Raw genomic sequence first — 15,482 nt, 5'->3', positions numbered from 1 at the left:
GCAGTATACTCTGACTTCACAGTAGCTATGTCAGTATATAACTGTGATTTAACAGTATGTTACTGTAGAATTACAGTTATTTTATTGTAACTTCACAATAAATATCTACCAGATTACTGTGATTAAGCAGTATTCTGTTACAGAATTACTGTGTAAACTGAACAATGTAAAATATTTGTACATTTACAATTAATTACTGGCCACTCAGTAGCCAGTACTGTGTGGTAAATGTAAACATAAATCGCCTATACCCACAATAAAATAATCTTGTAAAAAGAAAAATGATAGTTTAATTAACTTAATTATAGAGGGGAAATAAAATGAAAATAAAAACACATTTGCAAGTGCCTTTATCATTTTAAGTGTTGATTGTAAAAATAAATGTTACAATGAAAGAGACACTAACACCAACATATATACCAAATATACAGTATATATATATAAATTATTATATTCCTTTATTGATCCCCATGGGGAAATTCAAGTGTTGCAGCAGCTCAACTACACAGACAATAAATACATACTATACTATACAACTACACAGACAATAAATACACATACTATACAACTACACAGACAATAAATACACATACTATACAACTACACAGACAATAAATACACATACTATACAACTACACAGACAATAAATACACATACTATACAACTACACAGACAATAAATACACATACTATACAACTACACAGACAATAAATACACATACTATACAACACAGACAATAAATACACATACTATACAACTACACAGACAATAAATAAATACTATACAACTACAATAAATACACATACTATACAACTACACAGACACGACAATAAATACACATACTATACAACTACACAGACACAGACAATAAATACACATACTATACAACAAAATAAAGATAGAACAGGAATAAAAATGTACATGTATATCCACATGGGGGGCTGGTCAGCATGTTGACAGACTGTATATATAAAGAGAGTGAGAGAGAGAGATTATATAAATGCATGATGTTGATAAATAGTAACATTTTATAAGACACAGCAAAAGTAAGACACAGTAAAAATAAATGTTACAATGAAAGAGACACTAACACCAACATATATACCAATATACGAGATATATATATATATATATATATATATATATATATATATATATATATATATATATATATATATATATATCTATATATATAAAGAGAGTGAGAGAGAGAGATTATATAAATGCATGATGTTGATAAATAGTAACATTTTATAAGACACAGCAAAAGTAAGACACAGTAAAAATAAATGTTACAATGAAAGAGACACTAACACCAACATATATACCAATATACGAGATATATATATATATATATATATATATATATATATATATATATATATAAAGAGAGTGAGAGAGAGAGATTATATAAATGCATGATGTTGATAAATAGTAACATTTTATAAGACACAGCAAAAGTAAGACACAGTAAAAATAAATGTTACAATGAAAGAGACACTAACACCAACATAAACAATATATATATATATATATATATATATATATATATATAAAGAGTGAGAGAGAGATTATATAAATGCATGATGTTGATAAATCGGCTGTGCATCCTGTACAACAACATTTTTATAGCAAAGGAAAGCAGCTTTGTTTTAATACAGGCGGTCAAACGGGCAGCCCCTCACATGGGTCCTTCACAGCCTCCTCTGCCTTTCTGCGCATGTCAAGCCACATGTGCGTTGCTTGCCTTGGAAGTAGCGGACCTTGTGTTCCCATCATAACAGCGTGGTTTGGAGACAAGTAAACTCACCTGAACCTGTGTGGACGGTCAGATACTATTAGAAAATGGGAGGTCTTCAAAAGAAAAAGGTAATAGTTGTCGTCGAGCTATTGTCAGGCCCAGGCACAATAACTCACCTAGCCACCTGGCTAATGTTAGCTAGTTAGCTAACGAGCTAAAGTTTGTTAGCGTTATAATGTTGGTTAGAGATAAGCGTTTTAGGCCAATCATTTAATATATATATATATATATATATATATATATATATATATATAAAAATTAAAATGATAGTTTAATTAACTTAATTATAGAGGGGAAATAAAATGAAAATAAAAACACTAAAGTATGGTTTATATATTTGCAAGTGCCTTTATCATTTTAAGTGTTGATTGTAAAAATAAATGTTACAATGAAAGAGACACTAACACCAACATATATACCAATATACTATATATATATATATATATATATATATATATATAAATTACAATGATAGTTTAATTAACTTAATTATAGAGGGGAAATAAAATGAACCTGACTATATGAATTGTGTGAACCTACGTCAACGTGGTCTTCTGTCCTTGTGTTTCAGTACGAGAGGGGCTCTGTAACCAACTACATCACCAGAAACAAAGCTCGCAAGAAGTTGCAGCTGAGCCTCCCAGACTTCAGGTAACATTACTGTGTTGATTGTGATGTAGAGATTGAGAATATGAACACAATAATGAAGCACGTGATTTGATATACACATTTACATTACATTACATTACAGTCATTTAGCAGACGCTTTTATCCAAAGAGACTTACAATAAGTGTGTTCAACATAGGTATTCAAGAGAACTACTAGTCACCAGAAGTCATAAGTGCATCTCCTTTCTTAAACAAGCATCTTAAAGCATAAGCCAGAGCAAAAGTATAGTGCAGAGGCAAATTACTACGAAAACAATAATTGCAACAGACTAATACGAATATAATAAGTGCTACAAACTACTACGAATAAGATAAGTGCAGTAAACAAATACAAATTCAATAAGTGCAGCGAACTGATACGAATACAGTAAGTGCAACAACTAATACGAATGCAATAAGTGCTACGAGGAAGGCTCAGGGTAGTACTTCTTGAAGAGGTGAGTTTTCAGCCTGCGCCTAAAGATGGGCAGTTTCGTATACCTAATACATTTCACAATGTATTAGGTATACGAATGCAACACTTCTGCAATATGTCTTACCTTCATTAATGTCTTAATATTCTTTTCTTTTTTTTAACTCTTCTAGAGAGGTGTTGATTCACTTTGATGTCTTAGTATGATGTTTATGAAATGTGATGTATACTGATAAATGTTCATTTTTAATATATTCATATTTTGTCTATTTCATCTATATCGGCGGTACACAAAAGCGGGGAAATTTGCAGGATTAGAGCAGCAGAGAGGATAGTGCAAACAAGAGACATAGTAGAAAACAAGTATTATAAATGAGTAATAACACAGTAAGAATATTAAAAAAGTAAAAAATCCACAATAACTAAAATATTATATAAACAGACAGAATCATTTTGGTATACAGTGGATTGCACTGGAAACACCTGTCAGTGTTAAAGAATAGAGTTTAATGGTACCATTAACTGCATCTTCTGAATTCTCCATTAAGTTCAATCAACACCTCTCTTAAACAACTAATACTCAACATTATAAACTTCATGAAGGTAGGATTTATCATAAGGCTGTTCAGTCAGACAACATGCGTTTTAGTTTAGAGGAGTTAATAAATCAACCCTAAGTGTATCGTTACAAATACTACATTTTGATTAAAAGTAAAGGAAAAATAATTTATATGCAAAATAACTAGATGGGAATGTTTGTTTGAGGCAAATCATGTGATATGCCATAAAACAGTCCAGTTCACTGATTTACATTTTTTTTTTTTCAAAGTATTCATAAAACCAGACATGGTAAGAGGATTTTACCGAGTAAACAGTAAAGAAAAATATCAGATGGTAAACAACAAATATTTTCTCAAATGATTAAACTGAAGACAATATTAATCCGAAAATAGTTACAAATTGTTATCTCAACTTTACTGAACTCCAAATGATGTGTTCAAATTACTATTTTTTTAATCTAGAGAACTTTACATTTTAGAGTCTGAAAAGGGATTAGTTTACGTTTGTTTGATAATGACAGCTAATCAGTTATCACAATTATAAGCTGTTTCATTTTCTATCATAAAACATTAAGTCACAACATTTAACCCTACTCCGTTGATAATTGGACGCCTGACTGGCAAGTCACACCCAAACAGCAGACATGTCACAGTCAAATAATCTTTTTCCGATTTTCAGGCGTCTGTGCATCCTTAAAGGCATCTATCCTCATGAGCCCAAGCACAAGAAGAAGGTGAACAAGGGATCTACAGCTCCGAGGACCTTCTACCTGCTCAAAGACATCCGCTTTCTGCTTCATGAGCCAATAGTTGGCAAGTTCAGAGACTACAAGGTATCACATGCATTCTTTTTAAAATATCATTTTCAACACAATTATATGAACCTGCTAATGGAAAATGAAAATCTTTTTGCCTCGTAAAGGTAATTTGTTCCTTGTTATGGGAAATTCTTGTTTCTCTAAAGTATTTTTCAGCAGTAATGTTAGAAAATATGAATACTGTCTCATCATCAAAATATTTTATCCTAACAGGTATTTGTACGCAAACTTAAGAAGGCTTATGGAAAAACCGAGTGGACTGCTGTGGAGAGACTGAAGGAGAACAAGCCGGCCTATAAATTGGACCACATCGTCAAAGAAAGGTGAGACGGTTTACAATGCTATTTGTGAGGGAAAAAAAGAGCTGCATTTGTAAAAAGATTCTTTAAAGTACTAATTAATTCATTTTATGTTATTAAGCTTTTTCAGAATAATATAAAAAAAAAAGATAAGCTCAAGCTGTGTCCTCACTGCTGCTCCTTTTTGTGGCAGATACCCCTCCTTTATCGATGCTCTCCGTGACATCGACGATTCGCTCTGCATGTGCTTCCTCTTCTCCACCTTCGCCCGAACAGGAAAGTGTCACGTTCAGACAATCCAGCTGTGCAGACGCCTCACTGTGGAATGGATGAACTATGTGATTGCATCCCGTGCTCTCAGAAAGGTGCCACTTCGCACAGCAACCATCATGATTTATTTTACATAAAAATAAAGAGGGGGTGTTTAGTGGTATGTATTGAATCCACTGACCTCTGTTCTGCAAGGAACTAAACTCTTCTTGTCTGCTCTTGACAGGTTTTCATCTCCATCAAGGGAATATATTACCAAGCTGAGGTGATGGGACAGCTCGTTACATGGCTGGTGCCATATCAGTTCTCCCATGATGTAAGTGAATGATAAAATGAAGTCCATAGTGATTATGCAAACATTAAGCAGGGACTTATTGTCAAAGGATTACACTGAAGGTTGACACGTGATCATTAGGAGTCAATAAGTCAACCAGCAGTGTTGCTGTCAAACGCATAACAAAACAAACTTTAGGCTGTGTTGGCTGATGTAGAGCCTTTTGTGTAAATGGCAGCTGTTAAAAGGAGTTCCCTGACTGCCCTAAAGTGTTTTTGTGCTCCAGGGATTTAACATTATTCTTAAGTGTTTGCACTCATGTTAATACATTTTATTTAGTTAAACTCAGTTTATTTCCCTTTCAGCACCCAACCGATGTTGACTACAGAGTAATGGCAACTTTCACAGAGCTTTACACCACTCTGCTGGGCTTCATCAACTTCAGACTCTACCAATCCCTCAACCTGGTCTACCCACCAAAGGTAACTTGGACTCTGAAACAATCCCGAGGGTTTTTCTCCATACATGTACTTATTATATTTAACGCTTTATTTATCTTACAGTAAATTGTGGGTGGTCACTATTAGTGGTGTAACAGACCATGGTCTGTGATCCGTTCTGATCCCCTCCACGCAGTTCTGGATGCATGGGAACCGTGGATTAATTACAGTTTAACGTTAACCATCACAGTGTGAATATAAGGGTTTTACTGATGATTGTTATCCGCCCTATTCAGCAAAATATGCAATCAGGAGATCATTAATGCTTTTCTAGATGCCCATCTCTGATAATGTTACTTTGTGAACAACCCATCCGTGTTTAAACTGACAGGAGGACAACGAAGGTTCTGTTCAGTTACATTATGATGCGTTCAGGCTCAGTTCAGTGAAAATATGTATTGGGCGAAGGTAAATTAAAACTTTATCATGATGTATTCACAGTAATCTTGTAAAATGTAGTGTTGGTGAGAAACTAATTGATCCAGTTGTTTTTAAAGGGGATGTTTTCACAACAACAAACAATAGATATTAGAGAGGGAATTATGAGCTGTTTAGATTTCCTCTAAGCAGCTTATAATACATCATTAAACTACTAATGACAAGATTTGTTTTAATCATTTAAAATACGATATTTTATTTCCTTATCAAAACAATTGTGATAGGTTACATTTAGGTAAAAGGATAACATTTAGAATTTTTGATGGTGGCAAAGAAAAATAAGCCTGGAGCTCTGTAGACAAGCTGTTATAATCAAACAACATGGATCAGCAATGAATCAGATCAGCTTAAAAAAAACCGTGATCAAGAATCTCTTCAAGTTATATTTGCTCCCTTTTTTCTTTTGTGCTGATCTGATCCGTGAGACGATCCAAACCATGAATTTTGCGATGTTAATGTCATCTCTCCTTTTGCAGCTGGACATTAAAGCAGAGTCGGAGCTGAAGGAAGAGGATGATGAAGACTATGCCATGAATTCAGAGAGCTACCTTGAGGTGAGGCTACTTATCTTGAACCATTTTAACCTCTTACCGCTCCGACGGCCCGTCGGCGGCACTCATGTAAACTTGTACTAATGCATTTAATGTTTTTTCTTTAACTGAACTGTTAATAACTAGATAAAAAAGTTCACAGTAATGCTGAGTAAGTGTGCATTTAAATATCAAAATTAGGGATTGTTGAACTAAGCCTATGGTTTTTGGCTCGGCAGAAACTGTCCGCCCTCAGTACCAGTCTGGCACGGATGGTTTCCACTGCAGAGGAGGAGGAGACTGAACTTGACAAGTTTCCTGTCGAAGAGGTAAGAAAAACCAGTTCACAAAATATGATTCGCTGTATCTTATCTGTTTTTAATATACTTAGAATAAAACATTGATATTATTGTCATGATACTGAGAAGAGTCTTAAAAACGGTTGACAAACTAATTAGTCTCTGAAGGCAGAAGTGAGGGTTTACTTTTGTTTTTCTGAGGTGTCAACGCTTATAGAGGTGTGAAACAGGGGATTACAGCTTCATGTTTGGTTTCCAAGGACTAGATGCTTTTCACATTGGGGAGATTGTTGTGCCCAACCACAGTGTTTTACAGGAACTCCGAAACCATTTTAACTACTCAGAAACTAGTCTTGCATTTCAACAACATGAGTCTAGTTCCAGTTGATTGTCAGATTGGCAACTTTTAAACAGCCCAGACAACACCACGATGGAGTTTGCGGTGATGATCTTCCCTAATGAGTCCAACATAAGCCTTTTAAAGCTGCTGTAATGTGTGTACATCATCCCATCAGACATTGGAAAACATAATTCAAAGAACTGCTCAATGACTCCAACAAAACGGTGGCTTTTTAATTCTCCAGCTGTTACAAAATATCAAATGTTTTTTTTCTACTGTTTTGTTGTCAGGAGGACTTGGAAAAGATGGAGGCCAGGGAAAAAGAGCAGAAAGAGCAGGAAACTCAGAAAAAGCTTTTTGAGGGGCTTAAGGTCTTCCTCAACAGAGAAGTGCCCAGAGAGTCGCTGGCTTTTCTCATCAGGTGAATGAAAGCTGCTGCAGTTAAACTAGCAGACAAATCAATGGCAGTTTTTACAAGAAGAAATAAATAAGCCATCAGTATAAACCTCAAACTTGCTGTTGCCTTGCAGGTGTTTTGGTGGTGAAGTGTCCTGGGACAAGTCTGTTTGCATCGGCAGCACATACGAGGTGACAGATGAAACCATCACGCATCAAATTGTTGACAGACCGAATGTCGACAAACAGTATATCAACAGGTAAAGACTGTTTTTCTTGACTTTCCAACACGTAGAACACATCACACCATTTGATATAACCACTTTGATTTAGAGTTTATTTCTGTCTCCTAAACACAGGAAGTCTCTGCTCATTAATTTTGCTCCTCTTTCCTTGTATGTCACCATATGCTCTACAATGCTTCCATTCAGAGACGTCTTTCCGCTCTCTTTCCTCAAAGCAACCCTGCTCTTCGTCTGCCAACTAGCTCACATTTTCTTTAGCAGAGAGGAAATATCCTCCCCATGTATAATAACGAGATATGCACTGTTGCACTGTTTTACCATGAAACTATTTGTTTTAGGTACTACATCCAGCCCCAGTGGGTGTATGACTGTGTCAATGCCAAAATCCTTCTGCCTGTGGAAGACTACTTCCTTGGAGTGACTCTGCCCCCCCACCTCTCTCCCTTCGTGGAGGAGAAAGAAGGAGACTACGTGCCTCCTGAAAAACTAAAGATCATGGCCTTACAGCGAGGAGAAAAACCTGGTATGAACCCAAACACCTCTCTGATGTCTTTCATACTGCGTGCTTATAAAACCAATTCATCTTTAAAAAAATTTACAACATTGAATCAGAGTGAGTTTATTTAGGATGGAAGTGTATTTTACCCTCAATCAATGGCCACACCTGGATTACAGACAGTTGATGCTATTCAGTTATTAATGCAACTTTCTTAAAACAATAAGCCGCACCTGTAATAAAATAGGTTCATAGGTGAAGACTGTTATGTTTTGTTTGATATTTGTGATGCTTTAAGATCAACTTATAGAGTTTTAATAATTATAACATAAATGGGGGGCCATAAAAATTCAGAGACCATGGAGACATTATTTTATATATTTTACTTCCATCGCAGCAAATGAACAGGAGGAAGAGGAGGAGGAGGAAGAAGAGGAAGATGACGAAGAGGAGGAGGAGGACGAAAATGAAGAAGAGGAAGATGCTGATGAAGAGGTAGAGGAGAAGAATCTGAAGAAGATGGAAGAACAAAGATCCCAGGGCAAGGTAAGACACTTTTGATCCCAGGTACTTTCCATCTGTTTCTACAAACCGTTTTTGCAAAACTTTGATCATCTCCTCTCTTTCTTTTAGTCTCTGCCCGTCAAGGTGACTGCTGGCAAAGTGAAGGTAGACAACCCAGCCCGCTTGGAGCAGGAGGAGAAGGCAGAGGAGAAACGTCTGGCCATCATGATGATGAAGAAAAAGGAAAAGTACCTCTACGACAAGATCATGTTCGGAAAGAAGAGAAAAATCAGAGAGGTTTGTTCTATTTCGTTACTGATTGAATATGGATTCACGTTTTGGATAATACTGTTTGTACAGATAACGTTCTTACATTTTTAACATTGAATCCTTTATTTTCAGTATCAGACATCTTATCTATGTTAAACAGCATTCTATAGCTGCAGTGTGTGTAGTTCATTCAAGCCCAGTGATGAGCCCGGAGTTCACTGACCTCTCAAATGCCTTTCTGCTTTCATTCTCTTCTTTCAGGCTAACAAGCTGACTGCCAAGAGGAAGGCCCATGATGATGCTGAAAAATCAAAGAAAAAGGCCAAGAAATGACTCCTCTGTTAATGTTTTTCCCAGACAGACTTTATGTATTTAAATTCTTAAGGTAGAGAGTATTACAGGTAAATGTTTCCTAAACCTGTAAGTGCATCAGAGAGCTCAGTGAGTGAGTTGCATGCACCATGATGTGCATTGACCTTTGCATAATTTCAAGCTGAAGTGCAGGATGTGGCATATGCTAATTGTGTAATTATTGATGTAAAAGTGAAAGTTTGACTATGTTGTTTGTATGAACTGTTCTACATTACACAAGATATTTCTTACATTTTATTATATAATCTGTACTTTAAACTGTCTGTATTAAAGTAAAAGCCTGAAGTAATAAGCCTGTTACTTTGGATCTTACAACAGTGAGTTTTCTTACTTGCTTAATGACTGTGTGTTTTACACACTGCAGCCCTGGGCGGATATTCAAGATCAAGTGAGCAGTTAGTCTTTAACTTTAACAGATGAGTTACCGTTGTCTGTCACTTCCCACATTTCTGTATGGATCAGAAGAGATACTCAAAGAATGTGACAATACATTTTGTCCCACAAGAACACATCTGTGCAGTGGGTCTGAGGTTGCCGTGCTGTGAGTGTATGTTGTCAGTGATTTGACAACACATGGAGAGGGCGTTGATGACGAAGGAGCATGAGCCCCTCTGCCTTCTTGAATGCTGCTGTGATCGTGAAGGGTCAAAGGCCAGGCCAGTCATGCCCCGCTCTCCTCAATCTCCTCTTTGTGACACTCGCTGCCATCTCTCAGCCTGAGCTGCATTCCACACATGCCCACCCAGTCCGGTTCTCGGCCTCGCGCTCTGGGTGCCTGCGTGCTCGGGCACACCCTACTCAACAAAAGCAGCAGTGTCGTGCCTGAGCACGTGGAGTGTGGGATGAGCAGTGCAGGTCTTCAACAGAGAGAGAGACGGCACACAAGTTACTTAAAGGATGAAACGTTTTGACCACATGTTGATTCATCCTGCCTATTAGAACCAAATAGACTTGTTACTCGGGCTTAAATGTTAATTCCATTCCGTCTTGAAATGTTTGCTATATTGCAAAATACATTGAGAGTGGCACTTCAACTTGTATCATAACTTGCACATCAGACATACATAACGCATACATTACAGAAAAGAATAGGAATAGTAATTTAAAGAAACAAACACATGCAGTATTGTCACTTGACAATCCAGGCGGTGTAGGCAACTCGGTGTGTTTATATAACCGCTTAATCTGTCTTGCGAAATTTCTTAACTGTCCTGTGTACATCCCTCATATAGAATATATAGATGCTTCATAAGCATTTCAGACAATACAGACACACAGATGTTTAGGTTGAGTGGTACAATCAGAGCCTTTATGCTGCTTCACCCCACCGATCAGCTTGCAGCTCAGACTCCAGTGTCAACACTCAATAGCCCTCTGTGTGTAATCACAGAATGGGGACTATACAGCCTCTCTCCCTCTCTGTCTCACTCTGTCTCACTCCCCTCCTTTTTCTATACTCCCTGACAAGTACACGCCTCTGAAAGAGACACTGACGTCACAGGTGCTTAGATGAGCCTCCCCGTAGGGCTTTATTCAGCAAGATTAGTTTTTGGAATTGAAAGTTGAGGGGAGAGGCGACGTGTTCATGCAGGGAGAAAGAGGAGCAGCAACCAGATGAACGAGATAAGGGGAGCTCGGGATAGTGCCGAGTCTGAAACAGCATGTGTATGTCAAGATCTGACATAAGAACTGCTGTAGGAGGGGGGTCGACTTTAATTAGTCATCTGGGACCGGATGCAAAGAATGAGGACGATGCAGTTGGACAAGAAACACTTCCATTAGTTTCTCTTTGGACTTATGTATGAAGGTAAGAAATCCTACTCCATTCTTATGTTGTTATTACACTTTCTATCCAAAATGGTTTTGTGCTTTGTAATATTGATAATAGTTGAAACATTGTGATACTTCCCCACACTGTCAGCTATGTTAATGCAGACAAAGAAAACAGTTAAACATTATCCTAACTTTACTCTTAAAATAAGATCACTCCTGATCTACTGAGTTCCTATTATACCAGAACAATAAATAAATCTGACCGTTTGGTGTGCAGCCATACAACGCACATAAAATTGCCTGCAGGAAGTCCTAATGTTTAATATGCTGGAGAACACTTCAAGATAATGGATGAAGTTAAACATTTTACAAGGACACACATTGAGGTCACATTGCAATTTGTTTAGGGAAAACTTAAGCAAACAATGATAAACTGATATAAAAAATAAAAAAAAACCTTTTATTTGTTCAGTATGATCTCAGGTTTGAAGGTTACTGCTGGCATATCATTTGAAGCAGGAGCGAAAATAATGTCACTTAAAGTTCACTCTGCATTTGCAGGCTGAACTGTTGAATTTTAATTCTCTAATTATCTCCCATTATTCATCTCTCAACCTCTCAGATTAATCTTGAGACTCTATGGAGGGGCCAAATGACCAGATTAGGGACCACTGGACTAAACTACCGAACTGTATATAAAGTATTTACAAGAAGCACAGGGGTCATTTACTGAAGAACGAGTACTTTTGATACTTTACGTACATTTTGCTTTTAACACTTCTGTACTTTAACTTAAGTCTGTTTTTGAGGGCAGGACTTCTTTTGTAATTTGACATTTTAGTTTTGGTACTTTTATTAGAGTTAAGGATCTGAACACTTCTTCCACCACTGGATGTACTATAAAACATAATACGTCCTCCAACCTAAACAACAATCTGGTGACAAAGACTATTTGTTTTCATTTTTTAAAGATTTTAACTAAACTGAGCTGCATAACTTTCTCTGCGGCAAAAGTACATTTTTCATCACAGCTAAGAGTAATCAGGGTCTTCTCATGGTGAGTGCAGCTTATAAGTCGCTTTTGCTGATAGAAAATAAATAGAAAAATGTGGAGAAAACTCAAATGAGGTGCTGGAAAAAAAAATAATGACAAAATAAGAATAAATAAAAATGTCTTCACTGAAATCTGATTTTCAATAATTTTTACATTCTTTGTATATGTATTTATGAACTCTAAACTCAACAGTAAAAGTTAAAAACAGTGCACCTTCTCAAACACTGCTACCTCTGTATTGGGGCCACATCAGTTCACATAATGCTTTAAATTCCAGGTGGTCAGTGTCTTTTTGTTACCTGTGTAGCTGAGTCAGCAGGAGGCTCGTCTTACGGCAGTCAGCAGGGGGGTTAATGCAATATCACTTTCCACAGTAATGCATTATTTATTTTATGGGGCAACTGAGAAAAATGGGGGTTGGTCATTTCAAGTTACAAGTATGTCATTTTCTAGCTCACCTTACAATTTAAAGTACACCCTGTGTTTAAAATGTTTAGGGAGTGGACGGCCAAGAGAAATGAGGCTGTGAAACTATGTTCAAACATCCTGTGAATGTACCTCCCTGTAAGAACCTTGAATTACAGTCCACCTGATGACAGCACTATAACAGAAAACATATAGTTGAATCAACAACTCACTGTTATATTACAATTGTAATCTTACATTGGATTGCTTTATATTTCATGCACATTCATGTTATTGTGTTCACTCCAGTAGAAACCAGAGAACAAAGATTGTAATCTATAGGGTCAATTAATACTTAATTTATTTCCTGTTCGTCATGTGTGTAAATCATTGAAAGTGGTTTCATTGTGTCCTCAAAGCTTGCTCTTAGTAACAGAGATAACATTATACAGAGGTTTTCTTACATATACTTTGAGAGTAAAAATGTGTACAATTGTGATAATGTTGTAATGATGAAGTTCTGTGTTTTTAAGGTAATTCTTTTATTCTGCTGGAACATGGCTGGCAAGCAAGGGAGGCAGTGGAGGTCCATGTGCAAAGGCCTGGTTCTGGGGACCCTCCTGACCAGCTGCACGATCCTGCTTTACTGCCTCTCCACTCCGCAGATCCCCTTCAGTCATCCTGAGTAAGACTCAGCGAACTTGCATACATGCGATCTGTAGAAAACACAATGTAAAATATACAATGTGTCCAGTGTGTATTTCAGAGCTGAAACAAAGTCATTTTTTAAGCAATGTTTTTTGTTTCTAGCCTCTCAACTGTGATGGTTTCCTGCTTTTCTTTATTTTGTGTGAGACTCCATTTCATCAGCACATTTATCATTGGATTGTTTTCCTCTCTGTAGGGTTCCAGTGCCTTACTCCTGTGCCCACCGTCCATCCCATCTCCACCCTAAACCAATCACAAACAGCTCAAAACAAACCACTGGCCAGACCTGCACTCCTAAAGTGGATATCATGTTCATGAAGACCCACAAAACCGCCAGCAGCACCTTCCTCAACATCCTTTTCCGCTTTGGGGAGAAGCATCGACTCAAATTTGCCTTCCCTGACAGCAGAAATGACTTCTTCTATCCGTCCTTGTTCCAGCGCTCCCAGGTTAAAGACTACAGACCTGGAATGTGCTTCAACATTATCTGTAATCACATGCGCTTCAACGCACCCGAGGTGACCAAGCTGCTACCTATGGACACTTCCTACATCACTATTCTGAGAGACCCCGCAGAGCTTTTTGAGTCATCCTTCCACTACTTTGGCCGGCTGGTACCTTTTACCTGGAAGATACCAGGTGATGACAAGCTGACTGAGTTTCTACGTGACCCCCATTACTACTTTGATCCAGAGGGCTTCAACTCTTTCTACCTCAAGAATCTGCTGTTCTTCGACTTTGGACGGGACAACACTCTGGAACTGGAGGATCCGCGGGTAGAAGAGGGAATCAGATTCATCACTAACCGTTTTCAGCTGGTCATGTTGGTAGAATACTTTGAGGAATCACTCATCCTGCTCAAGGACACCCTCTGCTGGGAGATGGATGATGTGTTCTTCTTTAAGCTCAACGCCCGTAAGGGATCCACTGTGTCCAAACTCACGCCTGAGCTCCGGGCCAGAGCCCTTGAGTGGAACGCTGTTGACTGGAAGCTATACCAGCATTTCAACCAGACTTTTTGGAAGAAAGTTGATGCATATGGACGGCGGCGGATGGCTGAGGATGTGGCAGAGCTCAGGAGAAGGAACGCAGAGATGGCATCCATCTGTATCGAGGGGGGTCGAGCTGTGGAGGCTGGCAGCATCCAAGAGACAGCCATGCAGCCGTGGCAGCCCATCGGAGAGAAGTCTATTATGGGCTATAACTTGAAGAAGAATGTGGACAAGGCACATAGGAAGTTGTGCCGAAAGATGTTGATGCCAGAGCTTCAGTACTTAACAGAGCTCGGGGTTAACCTGTGGATCACCAAGCTGTGGGGCCATGTCCGAGATATCATTAACTGGTGACTGGACATGTGAGCAAGAGTGGTCAATTCAACTCTGACAGACTGTAATTAAAGTAGAGGTATCTGACTGTGTCGCTGACAAAGTTAAAGGTTAAAAGGTTTATGTCACATTTCAATCTTATGACCTGTCCATTTTGTTGAAATGTATCCACATCGACTTTTTTGCATTTCAAGAGATTGTGCGCTGCAATGTATTTGATAGGTGCTAGAGAAAATAAATACTTTAGACCTCACAATTTACAAATACTGAACTAGTTTACTAGTAGATGAGGCTTAGTATTGTTCTCAAAAAATGTTGAGTCAATTTTCAGAAATGTACATGTTCTTTCTCTTTGATGTGAGCTTATTCTTTTGTAGCAGATGAGTGAACAATGAAGTTCAGGACTAATTATATGAGACTTTTAATGGATTAAATACAAAAATGCAGCCATCCCTGCAGAATGTCTAGGATTGTTCATAGACACAGAAAGAATGGTACCTTACTTTGAGCTATATTAGGTCAAACTCTTTGATGTCCATCCCCCAAAGCTGAAACCTTTAAGTTTTAAGGGACTTAAAGCCCACTAAGGGGTAAAATACAGATTAAAAAAATTATGAATGTAAGAATTATATCCCATTTTAGTTTCTATGGAGGACAAAATCAGTTTTAATTTAAATATTAGATGAGAAAATACAGACCTTTTTGCTTGTCATAATAGGGAAAA

The 15,482-nt window shown here is 37.5% G+C and overlaps 2 protein-coding genes across 2 annotated transcripts; both read left to right on the top strand.

Moving 5' to 3' along the window:
• The first annotated feature begins 1,699 nt into the window (after positions 1-1,699).
• pes (pescadillo) lies at positions 1,700-9,787 on the top strand. Its single transcript, XM_054610863.1, has 15 exons — positions 1,700-1,869; positions 2,373-2,452; positions 4,122-4,275; positions 4,474-4,583; positions 4,753-4,924; positions 5,056-5,145; positions 5,469-5,585; positions 6,518-6,595; positions 6,811-6,900; positions 7,501-7,631; positions 7,741-7,866; positions 8,190-8,374; positions 8,745-8,893; positions 8,981-9,148; positions 9,383-9,787. The coding sequence occupies exons 1-15, from the start codon at positions 1,846-1,848 to the stop codon at positions 9,452-9,454; spliced, it is 1,746 nt and encodes a 581-aa protein (XP_054466838.1). The 5' UTR covers positions 1,700-1,845; the 3' UTR covers positions 9,455-9,787.
• Positions 9,788-11,230: 1,443 nt separating this feature from the next.
• gal3st1a (galactose-3-O-sulfotransferase 1a) lies at positions 11,231-14,922 on the top strand. The gene is made up of 3 exons (XM_054611673.1): positions 11,231-11,300; positions 13,259-13,410; positions 13,630-14,922. Exons 1-3 carry the CDS (start codon positions 11,295-11,297, stop codon positions 14,777-14,779), a joined length of 1,308 nt encoding a protein of 435 aa, XP_054467648.1. The 5' UTR covers positions 11,231-11,294; the 3' UTR covers positions 14,780-14,922.
• The last annotated feature ends 560 nt before the right edge of the window (positions 14,923-15,482 follow it).

Source organism: Anoplopoma fimbria, chromosome 13, assembly GCF_027596085.1.
Source record: "Anoplopoma fimbria isolate UVic2021 breed Golden Eagle Sablefish chromosome 13, Afim_UVic_2022, whole genome shotgun sequence".
NCBI classification, from domain to species: Eukaryota; Metazoa; Chordata; class Actinopteri; order Perciformes; family Anoplopomatidae; genus Anoplopoma; species Anoplopoma fimbria.
This window is presented reverse-complemented; position numbering and strand designations above follow the sequence as displayed.